Source organism: Ictalurus furcatus, chromosome 1 (assembly GCF_023375685.1).
Source record: "Ictalurus furcatus strain D&B chromosome 1, Billie_1.0, whole genome shotgun sequence".
Classification (NCBI taxonomy): Eukaryota; Metazoa; Chordata; class Actinopteri; order Siluriformes; family Ictaluridae; genus Ictalurus; species Ictalurus furcatus.
Window position 1 is genome coordinate 13,671,251 of NC_071255.1, and position 26,975 is coordinate 13,698,225.

The following is a 26,975-nucleotide window of genomic DNA, read 5'->3' on the forward strand; positions in this document are numbered from 1 at the left end:
ATCCAGGGATCCAGGACTTTTGGAAGGTCAGACACTTTTGGGAAGGTTCACTACTGTGCTGTTTTTTCCATTTGGAGATATCGGCTCTCACTGTGATCCTTTGGTGTCCCAGAGCCTTTGAAATAGCTTTGTAACCCTTCCCAGACTGATGTATTTCAATCACCTTCTTCATCATTATTTCTGGAATTTCTTTCAACTTTGGCATGTTGTGTTACTAGGTAAGACCTTTTAACCAACTTCATCCTGTTGAAATCGTTCTATTTAAAGTGTCATGAAACACTAAACTACATTTTCTGAGATTTTAACAGAGGTGTTCTTATCACACATCATAAAAGACAATCTTTGCATCCGTTAATTTTAATTGTAGCAGAAAACTGGTTAATTTTGAGCTTTTTCCCACTACTTCCGGGTTTAAAATCTCGTCCTGTCACACGTCACAGGCAGTGACATGGCAATGTACTATAAGACTTCGATGATGTGTCAGTGTCTCGTAATTATTCATGAGCCTGCGTGTTCTTATCCTATGAGAAGATGCTGTCTCTTAATTATTCATGACAGCACGTGGTGCTTTCCTACAGATGTAGTAGATGAGAGAGGCGTTCAAATGGGTAGCAGATGTTTGTTTCAGTGGTGTAAGAGTTCGAGTGTGTTTATTCTGGAGAGCTATGAGAACTGGAGAAAGGTGGACTTCAGACTTGCTCATGAAAGCAGTTTGCGTCTACACTATGATGCGGTACTCAGTCCCAAGGACTTTTCCATCCTTTCAAATGAGGTACGTGTCTAATTTTTAACAGTTTTACTTGCCTTTTGAGCCTTTTACAAGCCATTAAACCGCTTGTAAAACTATACAACGAGAGTCTGTGTTGAAGGGAAGAGGCTTCCCCCTTTTATTCATGAAAAGCTCGAGCCTATTAGCCTACTACCATTCCGACACTCCTCCCATCCACGCTGCCTCTGGTTCCGTTTTATCTATTGGTAAAACAGTCTATCAGTCTATTCAGTCTATCTATTGTGTCTCCAAGTAACCCTAGGGAATCAGGAGGAGAGAAGTCCTCTTCCTCATCAGAGGCCCAAAGGCCCGCCCCCTCTTCCTCCCTTGCCACGCCCATTCCCCCTCCCTTCTTAACACAGCAATCCACACCCATTTAAGTTGCATTTTTCAAAAACATTGAGACGTAGACTTGAGCTGAAAGAGGGAGGTTTCGTGACCATTTAAGTGTTGATTTGATTGAACAGGGTTTGCAGTAATCAGGCCTGGTTGTGTCTAGTCCAGCTGAACCCCATTATCAACGCAGTTTCATAAATTTTGCGAATTAGCAACTACAGGGAGCAAATACATTTTCACAAAGGCCCAGGTGGTATTGGATAACTTTTTTGCTTCAGTAAATAACATTATCATTTAAAAACTGTATTTTGTGTTTACTCGGGTTGCCTTTGTTTTATCTTAGATTTTGGTTTTAATTTCTGAAACAACTTAGTATGAGATATACACAAAAACAGAAGAAATCAGGATGAGAACAAATACTTTTTCACAGCACTGTATGAGTTTTTCATTATTAAATGACATTGTTGTTTTTTTTATTTGTTTATTGTAAGGCTTAAATTATGAGAGTGTCTCTGTGAATGAGTTGTTACTATAGAAACACTCATTTCTTAGAATTAATATCAATCTTAATGTAATTAATTAAGGTAATTAAGGCATTGACATACCTATCAAGACTCACATTATACCTATTGAAACTCATGTTTTTTGCCTCACTGCTGTGAAGGCAAATCTTTCTTTTCTTTTCTTTTCACATTCAAAGCATACCAACAACAAAAAAAAGCTCGTTTCATACAGGCATGTTGCAGAGAATCATCACAGCAACCCTGGGCTCAGGAACATATTTAGCTCCACCCAATTCAGCCTGTTTATCTAAAGATCATTTGGTGCATAGACTACACCTCCAATAATGGATGCCAGTGATTCACCAGCAGCTAAACGCCCCGCAAACTTTTCTGCTGAATGGAATGCTCAGTTTGACTGTAAACAGAAGTCAAAACTAGAGGACTATTTAGCATTTTGAAAAGTGTGTAGGTGTAATGTTACAGCGTTACAATTTTGCAATAACACCAAAAATGCTCAGTGCTGCCATTTTGGAAAATGAATCAACACCTTCTGATCAGGTTTCAAAATTCATCAGCACCGAGGTATTACGGCATTATAAATGCCCGTGAAGACGTGAGCGTAAACAAACGTTTTGTGATGTCTAAAAATAAGGAACAATCCTTAATTAATATATCAAAGGTGAAAGAAAGCTAGCTTCGACAAATAATGAGCATGTGCATCACAGGCGTCATCTTAATAACCTGAATTCCTAGTTTACTTGGAATGGCACATCATCAACCGCCTAGCTCAAAGGTGCCATTAAGCATCAGAACCTGTCCTTCTGGTGCATGACAAAAGATTTCCAACAGAGTCGCCTTGTGAGAAATTCTCAAGTGTAAATCATTACGTCCTCTGAGATACACATCATTTTAGCACAATAAGCACATTTCACTACCGCACAAATTTACTAAGACAGAAACCTGTTTGGGCGTCATTAAGCAGCAGATCCGTGTTGCACATGTTGAAAGGGCAAAAAATCAATAGAAGCCCTCGGCTTACTCAGATCACAACTGTTTATACTCTGACGTTCAGCTTTAAAGCAAACTCGTCAAAATGATGATACGGTATTGGCAGACTCACAGCCAGGAATTCATTTCAGGGGGGATTGAGGAAATACTAAATAAGATCGTCTGTGCGGTTATATTAATAAGTGCAACATGAACATGCTTTTTGGTTGAATGGCAAACAGTAGTAAGTAGTAAGGCACGATCTACCGTCAACCATCCATCTATTTCCTGTACTGCTTATCTTACACAGGGTCATGGGAAGCCTGGATCCTGTCCCAGGGGACTCAGGACCCAAGACGGGATACACCCTGGACGGGGTGCGAATCCATTGCAGGGCACATTCGTACACTACTACATTTTCACACACTACGGACAATTTAGAGATGCCGATCAGCCAATTTTGGATTGAGTGAGGAAAGCGGAGTACCCGGAGAAAAGCCCCGAAGTACGGGGGGGAACATGCAAACTCCGCACACAGGGAGGAATAGAACCCCCAACCCTAGAGGTGTGAAACTAATGTGCTAACCACCAGATTGTCTCCATAATTTTTTTTGTCTTAGCCAATTTTCAAACATGACTCAGTTTATTGTTTATAAACATCCTTATAGCTCTATTACTCTGCAAAACAAAGTTATTTGACACGTATACTGTAGAATACTGTAGAATCAGCTGCCCTGTATGTGTGTGATCTATATTGCTGAATGATGGAAATGGTTTTCCCAGCAGCAAGCCCAGCATCGATGTGCAAAAAGCCTTTTACCATGCAAAAGGCACTCCCTCATTTGATCCAGCCCTGAATTCACGAACACTTTCTGGCATGTCTTTAATGATCACACAGAAACAGGTTGTTCTAAGAGGTTACCAATGATAGCAGCCATAACAGGAAGTGGGTTTTATCACATCACTAAAGTCCTTAGTGCAGCACAGGCAGGAGGAAGTGGTCTGACATAGAGGCATCTTTTTGCTATAACAGGTTATACACAGACTTGCCAGGTTATACACAGACAGACAGCGCAGTCTATGCGTGGCATTACCTCTGGGACATGCTAAATGTGCACACTGTGTGCTAATGCTAATTAAAATGTCATGGTGTAGAAAACTTTCACCCAGTCACAGTGTATGTATGTATATATGTATATATGTATATATATATATATATATATATATATATATATATATATATATAGATAGATAGATAGATAGATAGATATATAGATATATAGATAGATAGATAGATAGATAGATAGATAGATATAAAATGCAAATTCATAAAACCTCTATAGTGTCAAGTCGGTTGAATGAGCTCAAATTAAGATGAGCTCTTAATAACACCCTTAACTGGGTACATTGCTTTCTGACAGACAGTGAGACAAACAGTAGTAATTAAGGGTTTGAAAATACTATCAATTACCAGTAAGGAAGGACTAATTCAGCTGAGACTGACACACTAATACTAGAGAAGTGTTACAAAAGGCCCAGTGCTGTGCATTAATTGATGAACATTTATTAAACATTTATTACATACAGGTGGTATAAATGCTTTCAAATCTTTGCCGATCGTTGTGAATGCTTGTTTTACAGTCAAGATGAAGGACACTTGCAAGCCAGTCAGGTTTTTAAAGCCACGACCTTTATGCAGTAAGAATCTTCAAACCCAAAATACCAGCCAGCTGATACAAACAAAGAGAGTGTTGAGCTCTTAACATTCAAGGGCATAGGCATGGCCTGTACAGTCAAGCATGCATTCAAGGAAAAACAAAAGGGGTGGAATGGTATGATGATTTCTTGGTATGATTCAGCTGCCGTCCAAGAAAACCTAATGTGTCTGCTTACAACTTTGTCTTCTAACAGGATGTGAATAAATCGCATTAAATCGGATTTGTTACAAGGCTCCTTCTTATCTTGTTCTTGTCTTACAGTCATCTATCAAAACAATATAGCACATACTGTAGCTCTCGTTGATTTCATTTGCCACACAGACACACACAAATTAATGAATTCATCTTCAGTAATAGCTTTATCCTGGACAGGGTGGATCCAGAAGGCAAGGCAGAAGAATTCACCAGGCCATTACACTCGCACTGATTCACACCTAGGGGCAATTTAACGTAGCACAGCCATGTGTTTGGAAGGTGGGTGGAAACTGGAGAGCCCACGCAAAACACACGGAGAACATGCAAAACTCCACATGGACCGTGACCCGAGCGCAAGATCAAACCCGTGAACCCTGGAGCTGTGGAGCGATGATGTCACTGCACCACCACGCTGCCCCCGAACCCACACATACAGTGTAATATAATTTCATTAATAATGTAATATCAATTGGTATTTAAAATAGGCCAGATCAAAAAAAGGTGGCTTGTGCTACAACCCTGATCATCCCTGCTGGAAAAACAAACAAACCATAGAAACCATCACAGAAATTCAATGGTTTCCACTACAAATACCTTTACAAACCATCACCTTACCATTACTGATCCTTAATGGTCTCCATTAGACATAACATGCGACCATATGAAGGCAAAATGTTACCAGTAGAGACCCGCAAGGACCATTTCAGTTTCCATTAAAACCATCACAATTCCCATTATAACCATTACAAATTCTATAAGGGATCCTATAACTGCTCCTCAGTTATTGATAAGAAACAAATAAAGAATTTAGCTCAATATAAAAGTATATCTGCATCACAAGGGCAAAGAAAAGCGAGAGAGATGAAGAGGGGGTGAAAACAAAAACAAACAAACCAACCAACAAACCGTGTAACAACTAAAATAAATGTGTTCCTTGTCAGTAAATTCTGCTGACACTGTGTAGATCTACTCTTACTTAAGCACACATGAGAGACGTTAGCATCATTAGCTTCAGTATCAGGATGATCAGCATTACGCTAGCTAGCATCCTGCACCTGCTCTCTCCGTTTCCATGGCAACCATTCATAACCAACCCTTAACCAGCACACTGACACGAAGCACGCACAGCTCATGTTACACCAAACTCAAAGGAAAACACGCACCAAACAGCTCAATTCAATAAATAATTCCTAGAAATGTTTTTTCTTCTTCTTCAGAAACATATTCTACACAGTTACATGCCGGTTTAATCCTTCTTTTCATTCGGAGGATAGAACCTGTATCTTCCTTTAATGTGTGAACACGGACCACTAGAGGGTGTGCCTCACAGAAAGCAGCCAATCAGCGCGGTATTTATTGATTAATTTATTTATTTAGAAACGAGTCGTTCTTCCTTCAGCAGTGTTTCTCAAGAGATATAAGCAACTTGTTATTATTATTATATTTTTAATCAAATGATTAGTGAAATGTAGCACTGTTCATTGAATGAAAGGGTCTTTAGGACTCATGCAGCCTATCACACCAAACTGTTAGTGTAAACAAGTCACTGCCAAATTATATATATACATAATTTTAAAAAATCTATAGAAATAAATCGAATTGAAAGACAATATCTATACCTGCAAAGCCCTGTGAAAACATTATAGCGAGATTCATCCGTGTAATACAGTTTATGCATGCTGGAAATGTACAGATATCTGGTAAAGAGTGTTAAAATAGACACTGATCCTAAAGAAACAAAGCGGCACTAATATTGTGGATGTTATTTGATTATATTTTATTTTCAGACTGTGTCTCTTAAAGCCTGAGCGCTATAGTTGTAATGAAGCAATAAGGAAGTAGAGCAGCTGATCTGATCTGAACTGAGCTGAGCACAGCCTACCTGACTGCCAGGTAACAAGATTTTCCTACTGTAAAGTTTCTCAGATGACATTATTTGCCATCCAGCACAACGATTTTGAACACTTTAATCTCGTTATCATAAATATTTGGGACAGCACATAGCGTACGCTCCAGAGTGCTGTCCACATTGAGTATGTTTACACTTACTTCCTGAATCTGCTGCTGGGGGTTTTGTTGTTGTGGCGCGAGACAGGCACATGAATGGTTTACAGAAGCCAGCAAGGTAGCTCTTCTCATAACACGGCACAAAAACGATTATGTTGTTATTGTTGTTGTTATAAGTGAAAATGTAAGCACGCTGTACACTGCGTGTTTTTCGAGACAAACTCCCAGACAGCAACAGGTGCCATGCTTTGGTTCTGCTAGTCGCACTCACCTTGGTATATAACATCCAGAGCTCACTCGAAGCCATTCTCCTGCCGCCCTGCTGCTTCGGCTCTCTCAGGAAGAAATTAAACCATTGAACTTTTTCCGAGCCGAGTCGTTACATGCGAGGTGGAGAAGTGGCGACGGGTCCAGCCGGTGAGGAATCGCATGCTCCTCTTCTCAGCAGGAGGCAACCTGCTCGGCCAGCTCTCCCAAAGTTACACGGCTTTGATCGCGCATGACCTGGTGTCAGAAAACCCCCACACACATACTGTAGCGCGAGATGTCTGCGAACAACACGAGAGAAAAGAGCTTGTGGAAACAGGCATCCCTGTCCGGAGGATCCTTGCAAACTTCCAGCAAAACGCAAGGTTGACTTTCCGCCCAATGCACACCTCCAAAATCCAGAGCTTTTTCAGCGTGACGGTAGAGAGCGCTAGTGATGGTCTGAACGAGTCATTTCAGCGCTTCGATTCTATCAAATGAATCGGTTGGTGTGAATCTAACTCGTTCAGTGTTCACGCCTGCGTCCAGAAATAGCTACAATTTTGCCCCTAGAGTAACCCACATTGACAGGTTCATACAGTTTGACACTATTACTTGGATTATGTGAATCCTATTGTTTTAGACAGGAAAGAACATACCTTTATAATTTTTTTTCATTTACAATTATTAGTCGACACCACTCCCAGTCCTGTTTAAGTGTTAATAACAGACTGTATATGCTGTAAAACCGCATTGACAAGACTGATAACATAGCGCATGTACACACACACACACACACACACACACACACACACACACTATTATATATACATAGTATTGTGCAAAAGTTTTATGCATCCTATTTTTTCTGGTACAAACTTTGTTATAAACTTTTATTTGATGACTGCTAGATTATCAAATCAGCACATAAACATGTTAGATTCCCAAACATTAGTTTTCCAGCACAAAATTAAATGTTACAGAAATTTTTTTGTATGTCAGTAAAGAAAGCAGTATCTTAAGTGGTAAGAGACATTTTTCAGACAAAAAAAAAACCCACAATGAAGGCTGCTGGATTTTGCTGCAAAAATAAGAAGCGAGTGAGACAGTCAAAGTCTCCAGAGGAACCGTGACTGGTTCTGCAAGGTGCTCAATAAAACTTACAGCTCATTTCCTTATAAAATTGAACACATTGTACTGCTCTTTATGGTATGTAAAAAAATGTAGAAACATTTAACCCTGTCCAGGGTGTACCCCGCCTTGTGCCCAATGCTCCCTGGGAAAGGCTCCAGGTTCCCCCGCGACCCTGAAGAAGGAGTAAGCGGTAGAAGATAGATGGATGGATGGATAGATAGAAACATTTAATTTCATTATTTTGAAGGCATCTTTGCTCTACAGCATTTTTTTTTGCATGTGCTTAAAACTTTTGCACAGTACTATGTAGCTCTTCAAAAGTTTTGTAAAAGATTCCTCCATCCAATGTCTGTACCGCTTATTCTACACAGGGTCACGGGGAGCCTGGAGCCAATCCCAGGGGACTCGTGGCACAAGGCAGGGGACACTATGGACAGGGTGCCAACCCATTACAGGGCACAAACGCACACATATTCACACACCTATTCATACACTACAGACAATTTAGAGATGCCAATCAGCCTCCAAAGCATGTCTTTGGACATGCTTTCCCCGATGCTTTTTTGGACATGTTCTCCCCGAAGCACGGGGAGAACATGTGCACACAGGAGGTGGGAATCGAGCCCCTAAATCCGGAGGTGTGAGGTAACTGCACCAACTACTAAGCCTCTGTAACCCCCCCCCCCCCCCCCCCCCCCCCCAACCTGTAAAAAATTATAAATAGTGAAATGTGGTCTCATAATGTTTGTGCTGAAATGCTTTTGGCAAACTCAGCCCAGTTCACTAACCTCCCCCTCCCTGAGTCAACGTCTGTGTCAACGCAAGCAACAACACATACATATTCACCGTATATTCATATATTCACTATATATTCACATATGCACTACAGGACCTGGTTTAGAGTCACTGAATTAGTTGTTGCTAATTTGCCTCATCGCGTCACTTAACAGACTCGTTCAAATATAATTATTCATTCGCGAGCACAAAAAAGCTCTTACAGACATCTTACAGTGAGGACAACTCTCAGGAGGTGATAATACCTCAAACATCTACTGAAAGCCATTCCTCTAAGCAGTGTGTACATGTAATTATTTAAAATGATAGTATAACTTACTTATTACAAGGCATCGTTAGCCCTGTATGTATTTACATGATACTTAAGTCTGTCACTTCATATTAGTGTCACTACTATACCTGACATCCTGCATATTTATGTATATTCTACATTTCATTAGCATTGAGATCTAGCATTTTTTTTTAAGATTGCGGAAAATTTTGATTGCAAATGACATCCAACTTTCAAAACAAAGCTCTAAGACCTGCTAAACCTTTCTGACCTATGTAAACACAATGCAAATGAAAAAGTGACAGAGCTGAATTTCAATGGCGTCACCTCGGAAAGCCTATCTTTTGCAGCTTTACCCAGCTCTGCCGATTCAGCATTAGCAGAAATTCCTTTGTATGTTTTATTTTACCAGCCAAGCACAGATATCATAATGGACTCTTTTCATTAACAATTATTATCGTCTATGTTCTTTTTCACTCATTCCTACCTGATTGACATTTGTTAGGCCTATTTGCTGGGTATTTCTGTGCAATATTATTAATATTCAACTGTTCAAACATCTCATCCCCTGTCAATGTCAGAGTACAAAACTGTATCTCAGTGATATCTGCAAGTATATCCTTTAGATGTGGATAATTGCTTAAACAATGCAAGATTCCTTTGCTTTTTAAACTGCTGTTTCCTCATGAGAAAAAAATGGACCTCGAAGCAGCTGTACTGCCATGGCAATGGCCTACATTCAGTACCAGATCTGCCTGGTGCCATGCTCTCTCTGACCCTGAATGAATCTTCTACTTTAGTTTAGCTTGCTGTTCAGTCATTATTAGAATCTAATAGTTTATTAAGCAAAACAAAAAGTATCTTGATTTATATGTACAAACTAGTGACCAGTGTGCTGCTGTGTGTATGCCTCAACTGCAGGCTAACAGCACTATTATTTATGGGACCAGTGATCCAAGAAGTAGAAGGTCTATAGTTTTCATCTTGTTATCTTATATTCTTCTCATCCACGCTTTCATACACTTCTGCGGCTTCTGTGAATGCCATCCTGCTCAGTACACATTTACAGCATTCAAAGCAGCTGACAAAAATCGATGAGTTCTGTTCGCTGCTAGATGTCTGTGGCAGGACAGACAGTCGATGTCAGATAGAAATCATCACTGGCACAAAGTTGGCCTGACGTTGCACGTTCGATATTCGCAGATAAACGGAAATTAAGGGACCGTCTCTAAAGTTACATACGACATTGTCAAACACGTTAACACTAACTTCAATAGCATTTGAAGGGAATGACTTAGAGTCATATAACCAACTGTAAAGTGTTCATGTAGGTGTCAGCTATAAGGCACACCTTTGAGATTTTTGATATTTAACAAAATATACTATTAAATCATATATAAAATTTGCCATGTATTTTAATACTGCATGGGCTCATACACAAATATATATATATATATATATATATATATATATATATATATATATATATATATATATATAAAATTGGCACCCTGTCCAGGGTGTACCCCGCCTTGTGCCCGATGCTCCCTGGGATAGGCTCCAGGTTTCCCGTAACCCTGAGAAGGATAAGCGGTATAGAGGCTGGATGGTACAGAAGAAAGGAGGGACGAGGATTACAAATAAAAATAAAAATGTTTGAAATATTAAAACTCATGGATCATCAGTTCTTTTAATTATTTCATTAACAGGACATCTATTTTTTTTTTTGAAAAAACCATTCAATCCAGTACGGGTCATTTTGACCCCCTTTTATGCATTCATGAAGGTTTTTTGGTTCATGCATTGTAGGGTTAAATATCAAAAATCTAAAAGGTGTGCGTCATACCTGACACCTAGTCGAACACTTTACATTTGGTTTTGTGACTGTACATCATTCCATTCAAATGCTATTGAGCTTTAAATAATGGTATATTTTGTTTATGAGCCCATGCAGTAATACAATACATGGCAATTTTACATATGATTTAATAGTTTATTTTGTTAAATAACAAAAATCTCAAAGGTGTGCATTATAGCTGACACCTACATGAACACTTTACAGTTGGTTATATGGCTGTAAGTCATTCCCTTCAAATGTTATTGAAGTTAGAAACGTGTTTAACAATGTCGTATGTAACTTTAGAGACGGTCCCTTAGTTTCCTTACATCCGCGAATATCGAACGTGCAACGTCAGGCCAAATTTATTCCAGTGAAATAATCATGGAGCAGCAGGCTATGAGCGCCCTACAAGCGCAAGCTCTGAAAAGGAAAGAAAAGCTAAAAGCCCTTAGAGAACGACAGCTTCATGTGAGTTCAATAAAATTATTATTATCATATTCCACACGTAGGAATTTTATCATGGTGTTTCATACAGTGCCATGGTTCACTCAATGCTAACTGGCTAGCTAACTAGCAAACAAACGTTGTACAATGCAGTAAAGGATGGCTACTAGCTTGCTAGCAGCTAATTAGCCCAATAAACAGATTGAGTGATTAATTACTTAATTTTTTTTTAATTTTTGGGTGAAGTTCATAACGAGAGAGAGAGAGAGTGTGTGTGTGTGTGTGTGTGTGTGTGTGTGTGTGTGTGTGTGTGTGTGTTTTAGTAGCAAACACGTTTGTATGTTTAGCTTGTAAGCTTGCTAGGTAGTTGGCTGTGTGCTAACCTAGTGCAGGGGTTCGAAAACGTTATATTACCATGAAATAAATTCGACGAACAGATTTATTTCATTAAATATGACTGAAATGTTTCAAATAATAAGGGTCGCCAACTCTTTTCAGGGGAAAGTAGCTAATGCATGAAGTTGCCAGATGACGCGTTGGCTAATTTGCATAATCATTTGCATATCAAAACGTTACATGAAAGGGAAAGATTTCCGAAGACACTTATAACAGAATAGAGTAGAATGTTAATATAAAAATGTTAACATTATTATAATATTACATATTAATATTAATTACATATACACTCACGGAGCACTTTATTAGGAACACTATATTAATACTGGGTCGCACTTTGCTCTCAAAACAGCCTGAATTCTTCGTGGCATGGATTTTAGAAACATTGCTTTGAGATTGTGGTCCATGTTGACATGATTACATCACGCAATCCCTGCAGATTTTTCAGGTGCATTTTCATGCTGTGAGTCTCCCGTTCTGCCTCATCCCAAAGCTGTTCTACTGGAACACTGAACCTGCACTCTCCACACGTATAACCAGCGGTTGTGGTGTACATAGTGAGTACAGGACAGTTGATATCCTCTGCTTAAATAGTTTTTAAAGGGGTCTAAAACATCTCCAAACATAGGGACACAGTTATAGTCGCCATAGAGTTTCCTATTCCTGACGTTTTCCACTGAGGTGGAAGTTGATATTCTTTGTTACATTATTAACTTTGATAACAGTGGGTTGTGATTTTTCACCCCTATAACTAAATTAATAAAATAAATAAATAAAAAAGTTGGTTATGCTTCCCTGGACACCACTTTTGTGAGAACCACTGACGTAGTGGACACTGTTCAGGCACTAGACAAAAGAAATGAATGGTCACGTGTTTTAGGAAAGGAGAAGGACAGTAGGGAACAGTGAAGCATGAGCTCAAGAACGTGATCCTATTTCTTTCAATATCAGAGCTCTGACATTCTGAGCATTTTGGTTAATAAACAGAACCTTCTGGCCAGGTTGTGAAACCAGTTCTGTTACTGTATGTTTAGTCACAAGGCATCAGAAACACAAAATGTGCAACAGGAAATCTGCAGAACTGAGCCCTGTTTCTTTCATATGTTGATTACTGTGGAATTAGTTGGATTGGACGGATTGGACCTCGTTGCTAAAATCTATGAATTTCTCTTCTTTTAGTGTCTCAGCTGCATTTTCTGGTTTTCCTCTATTGCTAACCTTCTAACAGTGTAAAAAGAACTGAGCTCTTCCTCTTGCCTTTCTCATTAACCAGCGATTGATGTAGTGATCTCTTTGAGTCTTGATATCTCTGCCCTTTCCAGGCAGTTCAGGCACTACACAATTATCTCAGACAACCCGGTCCGGCTGTTCTAGTTGAGTTTACATGTGCTTTTCCAGAACTGATTGAACCTGTTTGAAGCGAATGAGTAGCAGATCTTGCTGAGCAATACATTGCATAACAAATTCATTACCCATATTGGTGTTTTGACTGAAATGGAAGTACGTAATACACTGACTTACAGTTGACTGAGCTGTTAAAGTGACTCCAGTAATTCCAGTCTGGACCAGCTAGTCCAAATTTAAGCTCCCAATACAATGTGTGTGACATCATTATATGGGTCAGGTTTCATTTGGCAACAAAATGAGAATATTGTTGACAAAGACTGCGTTTACATGGACAACAGTAATCTAATTATTGACCTTACTCTGAGTAAGACAATATTGTGATTAAGGTGTTTACATGAGTCGCTTTTAGAATACTCCTCTCATCTACCCGTTTTACATGTTATAGAACATAGTTCGATTAACAGCACACGTCATTACGTCCTCACGCCACGCCGTCTGACGTCCGAAGTTTATTTAATCTTTTTACGAACACTTCAAGTGCGGTTAATTATTTGTCATGCTATACGTGCAAATAGACGACTGCTTGAAGCCATGGGCTGCGTCACAAACCGCGTACTTACCATCTATATAGTAGCCGAGATACATGTATTTCTAATACTACAAGCCTGTAGTAGGTAAGTACGCGGTTTCGGTTGCAGCCATGCTCTCTTTTTTGCCGTAAAACGGTTGAGCACTGCCGTGTGTGTATGTGTCCTGTCACAAAATGCGGTGAAAATGTGGTTAAGGTGTGTACATGTCTGTAATACATGTCGATAATGTGACTAAAACAGGAATACTCCACATGTCTTAATTCGATTTGTGTTTACTTCGAGTATGACTTTAGTCGGATTAAGGTAATAAAAAATTGCTGTTTACATAGACGTTTCTTAATCAGAGTATTGTCTTAATCGGGTTAATAGTGGACTACTGTTGTCCATGTAAACACACTGACAGTTTGGGTGTTAAGACAACAGTTATCACATGACCGTATACACTTAATTCTTTAATGTATGGTAGTCAGTGCCTACATCCCACAGTCTCTGTTACATGCCACCTGTGCTGAAGATGGTTACATACTCCATGGCTGGAGTAAGCGCTAACTACTCAACACCTCATATACACTGGTGTATTTGTGATCTGACTTGAACTAGGTAGCTTACAAGAGCTTTTTTTTTCTTTCTTGCAAGGTACATTTAGAAAAGTATTATAACTGGTATCATGGCAGCTTCTCAAACATAATAACTGAACGTAATCTCCCTTGTAATATCGTTCATGCACGATGACTCAAAATAACGACGAGGATATTTGAGCTGATTTTTGAGGCTTATTCGATCCACTTGACGATCGGAAAGGTGTCTGGATGTCATACCGCTTTTATGGCATTTGGCAGACGCCCTTATCCAGAGCGACTTACATGTATGTCATTTATACAACTGAGCAGTTGAGGGTTAAGTAGAAAGTATGCTTCACGTTTTACGCGTACGCTAGGAACAGTGCACAGTACGCGTGACGCAAATTTCTCATCAGTAGATTATGTGCGCCGCCTGATTTTTTTTTTTTTGAGCAGCATGTACTTTGTGCATGCAGGTCACACGTGCGTTTAATTCTTTTGCACTACTTAGTTATTCCACAAGGTGGCAGCAGTGACCCAGGGCCGTTGATTCTCAAGGTAGTTGAAGAAAAATACGGTAGAGATGAAAACGAGTGTCGGTTAGAAAGTACCCGCATTTGTATAATTCTAGCCTTAAAGAGTATAAGGATTTGTATATGGGTGCTAATCATGGCGAGAGATTGCCCGAGCATTGTTCATTGTGTTGTGATTCTTCTTCGTTGTCGTCCTTCACACCAGAAGACCTGCTTCACTGCTCTGTACTGACACTTGTAGGTCAGGACGGGTAGTGCAAGTTGTCGTAATGCGCATGCGTCGACCATGTATATGTCAAATATATTTTGAAAGGCTATGCATATGACTGTGCACATACGATAGCGTACGCATAAATAAACGAAGTACACCAGAGCCTTTAAGGGGCTTGCCCAAGGGCCCAGCAGTGGGAGAGTGCTGGGATTGGAACTCGCGACCTTCCGATGAGTAGTTCAACGTCTTAACCACTGAGCTATCACCTACCTTCCCAGAAGCCTTAACTCACACGTTCAACATTTGCATCTCAACCAAATCTGTTGTCTATTTACTAGGGCTGCACAATTAATCGAATATCGATCTCGATTACGATTTTGACTGGCCACGATTAAATGAACATGATGGACTGTGATATTAACGTTTAAAGTTCGTCCTCCGCGCATAGAAAACTCCACTACAGACCAAATCAAGCGCTTCCTACGCTTACAGCCTATCACCATAGAGCGGCGCAGGGATGACATCATTTTGTAGTGCCAAAACCCAAAACGGAGTTAGCATTTTAGCCCTCGAGCTGCCAGCTTCGCTTCGAGCTCCAGCGCTTGTGCGAGGGGAAATCATGAAATTAACATGATGCTAAATGGCACTACAGAGGTTGTCGGGGCCATTAAACCTCATCATGCCGAATGGGAAAAAACTTTGCAGATAAACTCAGGGCTCTACAGTGCGACCATTTCACTCGTGTTTGCGACTGAAAAGTATTTTGTGCGACTGTGAATAAATATTTATTCGCACCGGTGCGAGTGACCTGTTCAGAGTTGTATAATACAATCGGAATCAAAACTACAGGAAGTCCAAAATACATCTACACCGCACAACAGTTACTTTCACACTGCTTTTCATCTCCTCAGTCAACCGAACAAGTGTGGAAATATTGCAAAGAAGCCATTATGATGACAAGTAACACTGAACATCTGCTGCAACTTCCTGGTTTCACAAACCGCCATCTTTTATTGATCCCGCAAAATGACCTGAACTTTCACCTGCTCGTGTAGACACAGCATCGGGCGGAGTAAATTAATAATAATGCTAGCGCTACAAGGTGGGTTTAATTCAAACTTCTTTATTAAAAAATTCCTCACCAATCATAATCAAGAGTAGCAACTGTTCAGTCTGTAAACAGACAGAACACTGCCGCTCTGCTTCACTAACTCTAATTCACTCCATTTAAACTCACAGTGGCCAGATATCACTAGAAAAGTCAACTCCAGTCTCCATGTTTTGGTTTAATCCCCCAAAACACAATATTATCAGCAGACATGGACACTGTACTGGGGGGACCAATCTAAAACTGATAAACAAACAAAAATATAACTACTAAAATGTAAAGACAGAAAATGTGCTTAGTTGTAAATAAATCATTTAATACGAAAATAGATATTATAATAGCTTCATGAAATATAAATAAAATGAGAAATGAAATAATGTTTAATTACTGTGGGTTGCATTTAATATCAATTTGACATTAAGCTTACTAAGCTATTTCCTTAGAAAGCTATTAGCCTTTTTCCTAATATGGATCATGCTTGTGTTAGTCTACTTTTAATTAGGACTCTCTATTGTTTAAGATATTTAAAAATAAATATTTTATGCTTGTTTATTTATCAATTAACCAACAGTATTTCTCATTGCTATTATTTTAACTCAATTAACAGTGACCATGTGCAGAGAGCTTACATTTAACTGTTTATGACAGACCTCCTGATTAAGGTTTAAACAAAAAAAGATTGGTATCTGGATCGGTTTCGGCTGTAAAAATCCTGATCGGAGCATCAGTAATGAACACCATTAAACTAAAATGCTTTGCATCTGACGGGTAAATGAACTCACCCAATCACATCCTATATGAGATTATTCAGATACATACACAATATACACAGAGCGGTTTGAGAACTGACTACAGCCCAGAACCATGACAGTGGAAAATGTCTAATAGGGCAGCTTTAAATATATTTAAGAGGAGCAGACTTCAAACACTGAACATCGATGTTTATTGTATTTGTTTACAAGGTGGAATAGGTTAACGTTTTTTTTTTTTTTTCATTCAGTCTGTAAAATTAACTGAAAATATTAAATTTAGTTTATCAGAAGGTAAATTAATTTGTCATGGCTCACACTATGTTCCTAAATTCTGTCATAATTGACCAGCTCAAGTTTTCTCATGTCTACTTGTGTGTTATATTGTGGCATGAGAAAACTTAATAAATGTGAAAGTGCAATAAAAATATGTTGTCACTAAAATCAATTAATAATCGTGATAAATAATCGAGATCTCAATATTGATCAAAATAATCGGGATTATCAATTTGGCCATAATCGTGCAGCCCTACTATTTACAGTAATAAGCTTTTCAGACCTCTCTTATTTTTACACAATGATCCAGAAGAGCCAATCAGGGGGTGAATGTGGGTGGAGCCATGCCTTCCTTTTCAAAAGTCTTTGTTTTGGTCTGTTTACACTGAAACTTGAGCCCGGAGTTTTCAAACTAAAACGGGGTCTTCGGCATTTCCAAAAGTCTCAGAGTAGTGTGGATGACGGGCGTAACCGTAGCAAAAGTTATGTGTTTCAAAACAAATACGCACTAGTGTAGACGGGGCTTAAGTCTGTGCAAGCACAAAGACCTACTGCCTCTTACAAAGCACTGACACTGGACACTCCTTCCATAAATGTTAAATAAACATCATCTAAGACAAAGCGTCACCACAGCAAAGATTGTATGCCTTTCTTTGTTAAATAACAACTCATTTGTTTATTATTAGTCTTAGGTTATGTAGCCTACATTGTCTGCCCTACATGTGACTGAGTTGTTACTATAGAAATAATAACGTAGTAGAACATCTGAATTTGCATAAATGATTTGAATTGCAGCCCGCACTACTGTCAGAGAATTAATCAAACCCCATCATCAGCACTGTGGTGTAAGTACTTTTTATCATCTGTTGGCGGACCTGAAAGTGATTTTCAAATGCCTTTGGAACACGGGTCAGGTTTTTCTTTTTGCGAATCACGTACATTATACTGTAGCGTGGAGTGTATTGCTGTTTGCTCTGTGTGTGGCGTGCAAAGCCAACTCCCTCCACAGCGCAACATTTCCAAATCCATAGACACTGCGTAAGTCAAATTAGCTGGGGACTTATCAAGATGAATCTAGTGGACATAATTGCTCTAGCTTCCTGGCTGTTCTAAACGATGGTTTTATAGTTCACTCTACAGTGCGCTCACTGATTGTGGGTGGCTCCTTGCAGATATAATGACACTCAATCTGCGGTTACACTAATCCAGTTTTTCTTCATAGGGGAGGGAACAAGCAGGAGGACAACCTGATTGCAAGAGAGCATTAGAAGAAGTAGAGACAGAAGAAAGACACAGGTAAAACCAACCACACATCCAGTTTTTGCACCAAATACAGTCCAGTCAGTTCCATAAATGCATGTTTTCACTGTCCCACTCTTTTCTGTGCATGAGAACGTGACTTGAGTATTACTAGTGTGCGTCCAGTGTTTACAGGAGCTAGTGCTGTGGGTCCGCAGTTTCTCTCAGCTCTATTTCAGGCAAGGCTTTCAGTGGATATTTTCCATTGTTTATACTCATTGTTTATACTGGATAGAACCTTAGTTTTCTCTCTCTCTCTCTCTCTCCCTCTCTCTCTGAGAGTGTCAAGGTACTGTTTTGAGTCTATTCAGTATTGTTGTTTGCAGTGTATAGAAACGCTTCATCCTGCGTAATCGATGTGCGACCGAGGTGTTCGTGAAAATAAATGCTTTTTCCGTTTTTGTTGCGACTGAATTCAGAAAAGCCATAAGCCGTCCTATTGGCATTCATAATTGAGGTGTTATCTCAGCTGGAAAGTTTTAAGGAGTGTCTCTTGTGACTAAGCACGCATCATTAAAATTGCAGCGGAGCTCCGATTGCAAAACAATGGTCCCACAGATGGGTGAAGAGCACCTCCCAGCTTATACCTCCTGTCTGCATTGTTTTCTAAATACTGCACCACTGCCCTAGGAAAATGTGGGCGTAAGCGCAGCAGTTACGACATCTTTAATCTGTAGGTTTGAGGATGCGATTCGGTCCGTTTACATGGCGTTAAAAGATCATGATGAGTTACAGTCATGAAATAACAGGTTGCCCGACACTTCTAAACTGGCTTGTTCTAAATTTGCTTTAGTTCTTGTAAAAGGTGTATCACATGAAATGAAATGAGAAGAGCATTTTTCAAATAGCTAGGGCTGATTTGCCAAAAAAAATGTGGGTGTGAAATTTCCATTTAATTATTATCTTTGTGCTCTGCATCACTAGGAAATCAGACAATTTATGGAAACGGGTCATCCCAAAAGTCTCCATACATAGAGGAAATTAACACTTACATTTTTAAAAAAATTATTAATTCATTTTAGCAAAATGTCTTCCAGAATTTCATACTTTCATACATATATATATTTATATATATTTATATATATATATATATATGAGAGAGAGAGAGAGAGAGAGATATATGTATATATATATATATGTGAGTGTATGTATGTTTAGATGGCCTTTAAGAATAGCTTTAACAAAAGAAGAATGTATTGAAATCATTCTCATGGCTGGATTGGAAAGCTGATGCAGTGGACACAGGACACTTGCCAAACTTATTAACAAATTCAGAAAGACTGGAACTGTTGCGGATTAACTGAGAAGTGGACGTCCACGAACGTCCACTGACATCAGGGCACAAGGCAGGGGGAAACCCTGGACGGGGTGCGAACCCATCACAGGGCACCATCAGACACTAGGGACTTGGGTTGATTTTGTTTTAATTTCTGAAATGATTGAGTATATGAGATACACAAAAACAGAAGAAATCAGGATGAGAGCAAATACTTTTTCACAGCGCTGTATATGATGGTGTAGTAAAGGTGCTAGCACAAGTGGGCATTTAACATGCAATAAACCGTATTGACATGGTTAAACGGAAGAAATCAGTGTTCGCAGTATTGTATATGAACCCCAGAACATACTCGGGGAAACACAGCGGTCTGACTAGTTGTACCATTCTCCTCAGCTCGGCAGTTTAGTTGATTTAGTTTATTCTGTAGAGGTGTTGCATGTTTCCCAGCATACTGAGGATGTCAGTGCGTGACTATGGTATGTGTGTAATTGTACTGCATTTTTGTGTAGGCTGCCAAAAACACAGGGTGAGGCACTAGGTAAGGTTCGTCACATTATTTATTCTAAACTTCTGCAATGCTGAAGTTACAGATTATTAAGCAAGAGCACAGATTTTTTTTTTTTAATGCAAACTGAAATCATCCTGCTTGAATGAAAGGAGTTGTCCTTAACGAGGCCTTCATGTATGTATGTAACACAGGCTTACAGCTGAGCAGTTTGAACATGTCATAATGTGTAATCCAGGCTTTTGTTGTTTCTGCGCTGTCGTCTCTATGATCAAAATCAGTTTCTTTTCTTGCTCAGATTTTTGGTGTGATGTTACTACGTTGGAAAACATAAGCTATCAGATACAGAGCTGTCCTAAAGGCTAGAAGTTTTTAGCAGGTCGAACTCTGGAGAACGTGCTGGACAAACGACTGTTGACGTTCAAGTAGCACTGTGTTTGGCGGCTGCATGTACGTGAAGAATGGCAGCAGAGCCGTATTGTTCTAGCAGGTGGTCAGGAAGTATCTCCAGGAAACTTGGGAGTTGGAGGGGTTCCTAGTCCTTTGTCTCTGTTTCTTACTTAACTGATTTTTATTTTTCCTTCAGTGCTCTTGTTTGGGATCTGTAGTTTTTGGGTGACGTCTCACTGAAAAATAGCTCTTTATGTTTGAGACAAATTGGCATTGTCTGATGGCTGTCGTCTTATTTTGGTCTCAGAGGTTTACCATAAAAGGTCCGCCAGTGTGCCGACGCTCTTAATGTGTGGGTTGATGAATGTAGGCCCAGTTGTAGCCTGTCGTTTTATTAATCGGCACAGAATCCGCACACATCACTGCAGACTCGCTGCTGAGAAATCGCCGAAAATGAACTTTCAATCCCACGAAGTATGAGATGTGATGACATGAAGCTCTGTGCCTGCCTTGTTTGCTCACTCACTGAGAGCCCTTTTATGACTACCAGGAGGTTTAGAAAATAGCTGTAATTTGCAAAGAGGTAAGAGATGACATAATTGGGCATGTATTGACTCAATCTCAGCTGGGGTACTGCACTCCCCAGATGCAGCCCACAGAACAGGTGCTACATGCTAATTAGCTTGTGCGGAGAAAATGAAGGAAGCCTTTGTATACATGCCTGGTTCGATTACCCAGGTTGCACCAGTCTCCTGGCCTAGAATAGAACCGATCATGATGTTGGCCTGCACTGCTGCCTACTGGTCATGGGTTGTATGGAAGCTGCTTGGGGATATTATGAGTCACGCCAGTTTTGTGTGACAGTTCTGTATTTATGAACAAGTCCTGCAAGATTTCAGATATCACTTTTAGTTCTTGGGTGTAACTCCTGTCTGTGTTAATCACCTATCTGTAGCCTGTCAGATATTGGCGTTTTGTGTGAGGGTAAATCATACAGGAAACGCACCGTTTTTAACAAGAAAAGCTTTCAGAGGATGACTATTTTCTCCTGTAAGAAGAAGAACTAGTCAGTGTAACTGAACAAATAAACAAATAAAAAAGGTGCTGCATTTTTATTTCATGTACAAGTGAGTAACTAAAGGGCTACATTTATATATTGGGGTCGGTCATTGACTGTCTCAGATTGACATTAATTTATTTTTTAGTTCAAGTTATACAGATAAAATGCAATTTTGTGTGTGTGTGTGTGTGTGTGTGTGTGTGTGTGTGTGTGTGTGTGTGTGTAGAGACCTGAAGCTGAGGAACTACACTCCAGAAGATGAAGAGCTAAAAGAGAGACAGGTTCCCAAAGCTAAACCTGCATCAGGTGAGGATTAGCTCTCTTCTACATGCTCAGCTGTGCACTGTTGTATTACTTCCTGAAATTCTCAGCAGAACTACAGATTAGGAAACGCGAGCGTTGCTATACGATCTTGAGCGTTCAGTGTGTTACCGTCCGTGTTCTTGGTTTAGTACATGTTATTGAGTTCTGAGTGATGGGTGTTTTGAATAGGTTTGTACAAGGAGTGCTGGTAGGTTGGAGTGCATGCCGTCTGACCTGTTCTGGTTTTCTATCCCTGCAGTGGAAGATAAAGTTAAAGACCAGCTGGAAGCCGCAAACCCAGAGCCCGTTATAGAGGAAGTGGTGAGTGGGATCACGCCTGCAAACATCAGAGCTTTGGTGTCACTGTAGAGCAGTGGTCACCAACCCTCTTCCTTGAGATCTACTTTCCAGCAGGTTTTGCCTCCATCCAAAATCTAACACACAGGTTTTAGCTGATCGAGAACTTGTTAAGGCAATGATTAGATGGTCAGGTGGACACGATTATAGTTAGAGCTAAAGTCTTCAGGAAGGTAGATCTCCAGGAACAAGGTTGATGACCACTGATGTAGAGTAATAGCGCTTCTCCATTGAACACCATTGCTCGGCTACAAATGCCATCTCTATCCTGACTGAGTGTATTTCGTTTGTTCTTTGCATAAATCTAATCAGGAATATATAAAGAGTTTCGAGATTCCCTGGAGTTAATCAGGTGGTGAACGGCTAAGCCGCATGAATAGTAAAAAAAAAAAAAAATATTACTTTAAAATTCAAAGAAACGATTTTGAAATGAAATAAGTTGTCATTTGATATTACGCATGGTACTGCAGGGTTTTTGTCTCTCATAAAGTGAAGGGAAGCACGAGGAAACAGCGAGTTTGTTTTAATGGCAGAGCATACAGTAATTATGACAGCTGTATCGCTTATCATACACAGGGTCGTGGGGACTATGCCAGGGGACTCGGGGCACAAGGCGTGCCAACCTATTGCCATGCACGTTTGCACACACTCACTCACACACCCATTTACACACTTTAGATAATTTAGAGATGCCAGTCAGTTTACAACGCATTCCTTTGGACTGGGGGAGGAAACCCCCGAAGCACGGGGAGAACATGCAAACTCCGCGCACATAGGACAGAGGTGGATTTCAAACCCCCAACCCTGGAGTTGTGAGGCAGACCTGTTAACCACTAAGCCACCGTGCCTCTGCACGCGGGCAATGGGGCTGAATCTCAAATGTCTCTACACTATTCATGAGGGAACAAGGTAACATGTTAAGCGCCATTCTGTTATACTCCATGTAGGGTGCAAACAAAGTGAATAGGAAGCCATTTGAGATAAACCCCAACTAGAAGATATTGGATTTTACCTGAATCATGGGGAAGATCAAGCTACATAGCGATTAAAAAAAAAAAATTACTGAGTGTAAATAAATAAAAATGAATCTGAAACATTAAATTGCACACTTTTGAAAAGTGCAAGGAATGCTGGCAGACAGTCGGTACACTACACTAGCACCGGTTTATGAGAGACATTAATCATGTCGTCTGCGCGACTGTTTGATCAGTCGATGGTCTGCACTAGTTTTAACTCCACCCGTATATCCCTGCTCAGCTTGTATGGTACCCGGGTGTTAAGAGTAACTCAGTTTAGCCTGGGTACTTAAGTGCAGTATGGCCTGCTTGGTGGTGGAAATAGCGGCAGTGCAGGGGTTTACAGGTCATTTGCGGAGCTTTGCCGGATTGTATTTTGAAAAGTGGTATAAGTAATACATGTGACTAGCTGACTGACTGTTACGGATGTGTGTTTTCCCCTTAGGATCTGGCCAATTTAGCTCCAAGGAAACCAGACTGGTAAAGAATTTAAAACATCCACACTCTCTGTATTTATTTATTTGGTACATCTTTGTCACTAACCCCTGTCTTTTGGTAGGGATCTAAAGAGGGATGTTGCAAAAAAGCTGGAAAAACTAGAGAAAAGAACCCAGAAAGCCATTGCTGAACTTATCAGTAAGTATGATATAAAATCTTCAGACTGATGCGGTAGTCTGTGTCAGCCACTTTACTACAACAGCAGTCAGACTCAGTAATGTGTCCTAATCAGTACTAGCAAGCGCATACTGTAACGATTATCATGTTTTAAGGGTAATTGCTGTGTGGTTTTCTAAGCCCTTGAGATTTCGTTGCTCATGATGACATCATGTGTGTGGTTTCCCTCTCAATGACGAACAGAACTGACCATGACCGAGATATTTCACCAGCCCACCACATTTTAATGAATGTTATTTATAAAGCACATTCTCATACACAGTGTCCTCAAGGAATGAAAAACATGGATGTGACAACACTGCTAAAAATAACATTCAGGCCATGGCTAAAATCTTTTCCCTAAAAACAGGAATTGGTCATCTTTAGTGGCTGCACTGACCCAATTATGCATGTACTCTATGCATGTTTCTTTGCTTAATGCCTGATAAAGCACCGAACATTTTCTGAGCTGTTTTCTCAGCTGTGTTCTGTATGTGTGTAGGGGAGCGGTTGAAGGGGAGCGAAGCAGAGCTGGCTAGTGTTGTCGGATCAGTCACTATAGAAGAGGCAGATTCAGACTGAGTCTTCTGGAGATACGCATCCTTCTGGAAGACGAGTGTAGCTCTCAAATTCAGCATGTGACATGAACAGGGATGCCGAGCATCAGAGTTGAGATCTGGTCTGCTCGGGAGTTGACTGGATTGTGTGTGTGTGTGTGTGTGTGTGTGTGTGTGTGCCATTTGTTCATAAATAAAATATTTTTTTTCTATTTCGATTATTCTTTTGCTGTTTGTCCGAGTTAGAATTAGAAGAAATTGGTATGTTAGTTTCTTAATAGGTGTTATTCATAGAACATGTTCAGCGGGTGTTACAGATGTAGATTAAGTCTAATCTAACACTCGGGTAATTATTGAATTCGTACATCTTCCAAATGTTGTCATTGTTTTGGAGCACACTAGCTTAAAAATAAACTTAAGGCTAACATATTCATACTAAAATTCACAAAACTTCATTTCTGATTTCATGTGGATGTTAAGTTGCTCTTTGTAAGAAGTTCAGTCACAAATGTTTAGTTTTAATGAATTGAAGGTCACCTCCAAAAGTCGCAAGGTTATAAATAAAGGAGCCAAGGGACGTTGTTAGATTTTATTTCTCTCTGGTGTAACTGATATACAAGTGATCAGGAACGTTTCAAGGCCCAAAGTCAGTTAGTGTAGAAATCTGTAATGCTAAAGACAGTCCATGTGTTTATAAGGAAAACGCTGGTTCTCTTTTTGCCTTTAATAACAAGCTAATATAATACTTGTCTTTATTAAAAATCGCTTTACTCACCTGAAATATAGAAACCGAATTAAATCCTTTTTTGATTGAATAAATCATAATTTAGTGGTTATAATATGGCTGTGTGTTCACCTTCCATTCAGGAATCTACAATTTCTCATCATTCTGAGACCCAGCAATATGTTGTTCATATCAGATGAAATAAATATTGGTCCATCTACATTAAGTCTTGTATAAGTATTAATTTATCTACTAAGAGAAAATGGCACAAGCAAACTAAATTCAAAAACAATCTTTTAGTTGAAATATTCACTAGTTCTATGGACATAGCACCTAGTTTTATATTGGAAATAAAGTGCATTTCTCATTCGCTACAGTAATAATAATGGCTAATAAAACATATCTGCTCAGGCCTTGAAGAAGAAACATCCTACAATAATCATTACTCACATTACTCTTTTATGAACCTCCCACAGACATTGCACAGAGAATAATTCAAATGACCTGATTATATACAAGTAAACAATGCTGGGTTAAATGAGGAGAATTAGGGAAACTTGATTTTACCACACAAAGAGTGTGAAAGTGTGGTAGGTTGTGGCTCTTGTTTGTGTGGCAGCCTGGGAAAACTCTTCACGTGGTGACCTTTTGGCATTTTCTTGCAAACAGAAAGCCAAGACAAGATTAAAATGAATAAAACAATTTCCACATGCTTTTGGTGAAATAAATCGATCAGACACAACATTAAAACCACCGACAGGTGAAGTGCATAACATTGATTATCTCGTTACAGTGGCACATGTTAAGGGGTGGAAGTTAATGTGTTGGAAGCAGGGAAAATGGGCAAGTGTAAGGATCTGAGCAACTCTGACACCGGACAAATTGTGATGACTAGACGACTGGTTTAGAGCATCAACAAAACAGCAGGTCTTGTGGAGTGTTCCCGGTATACAGTGGTTAGTGCTGACCAAAAATGGTCCAAGGAAGTACAACAGGTGAACTGTGACAGGGTCATGGGCACGCAAGGCTCATTGATGCACGTGAGGAGTGAAGGCTAGCCCGTCTTGTCCGAACCCACAGAAAAGCTACTGTAGCACAAATTGCTGAAAATGTTAATGCTGGCTATGATAGAAAGGGGTCAGAACACACAGCTTGCTGCGTATGGGGCTGCGTAGCTGCAGACCGGTCAGAGTGTCCCTGCTGACCTCTGTTCACTGCCGAAAGCACCTACAATAGGCACGTGAGCATCAGAACTGGACCATGATGGTCTAGTCAGATGAATCACGTTTACTTTTACATCATGTGGACAGGAAGAGTTCAAGGTTCCCAAGATCTCAATCTGATTGAGCATCTGTGGGATGTACTGGACAAACAAGTCCGATCCGTGGAGGCCACACCTTACAACTTACAGGACTTAAAGGATCTGCTGCTAACGTCTTGGTGCCAGATACCACAGCACACCTTCAGACGTCCTGTGTAGTCCATGCCTCGGTGTGTCAGAGCTGTTTTGGCGGTACAAAGGGGTATGATTTACTGATTCTGTTTTTATGTATATCTCAGACTAAATTGTTTCAGAAATTGAAGCAAACTCTAACATAAAACGAAGGCAACCTGAATAAACACAAAATACAGTTTTTAAATAATAATGTTATTTACTGAAGCAAAAAAGCTATCCAACACTGGGCCTGTGTGAAAATGTATTTTCCCCCATAGTTACTAATTCCCCAAATCTATGAAACTGTATTGATGATGGGGTTCAGTTAGACTAGACACAACCAGGCCTGATTATTGCAAACCCTGTTCAATCAAATCAACA

The 26,975-nt window shown here is 39.8% G+C and overlaps 2 protein-coding genes across 2 annotated transcripts in view; one reads left to right on the plus strand and one right to left on the minus strand.

The window, feature by feature from the left end:
• Nucleotides 1–7,525, minus strand: part of nbeal2 (neurobeachin-like 2) — a 66,640-nt gene extending 59,115 nt beyond the window's left edge. The window contains exon 1 of the mRNA XM_053627329.1: nucleotides 6,787–7,525. Within this exon, the coding sequence (XP_053483304.1) occupies nucleotides 6,787–6,822 (36 nt within the window). The 5' untranslated portion in view covers nucleotides 6,823–7,525. The remainder of the gene's footprint in view (nucleotides 1–6,786) is intronic.
• Nucleotides 7,526–11,111: 3,586 nt separating this feature from the next.
• ccdc12 (coiled-coil domain containing 12) lies at nucleotides 11,112–26,475 on the plus strand. Its single transcript, XM_053627342.1, has 7 exons — nucleotides 11,112–11,269; nucleotides 18,238–18,311; nucleotides 21,775–21,854; nucleotides 22,111–22,172; nucleotides 23,670–23,704; nucleotides 23,784–23,860; nucleotides 24,381–26,475. The coding sequence occupies exons 1-7, from the start codon at nucleotides 11,183–11,185 to the stop codon at nucleotides 24,458–24,460; spliced, it is 495 nt and encodes a 164-aa protein (XP_053483317.1). The 5' UTR covers nucleotides 11,112–11,182; the 3' UTR covers nucleotides 24,461–26,475.
• The last annotated feature ends 500 nt before the right edge of the window (nucleotides 26,476–26,975 follow it).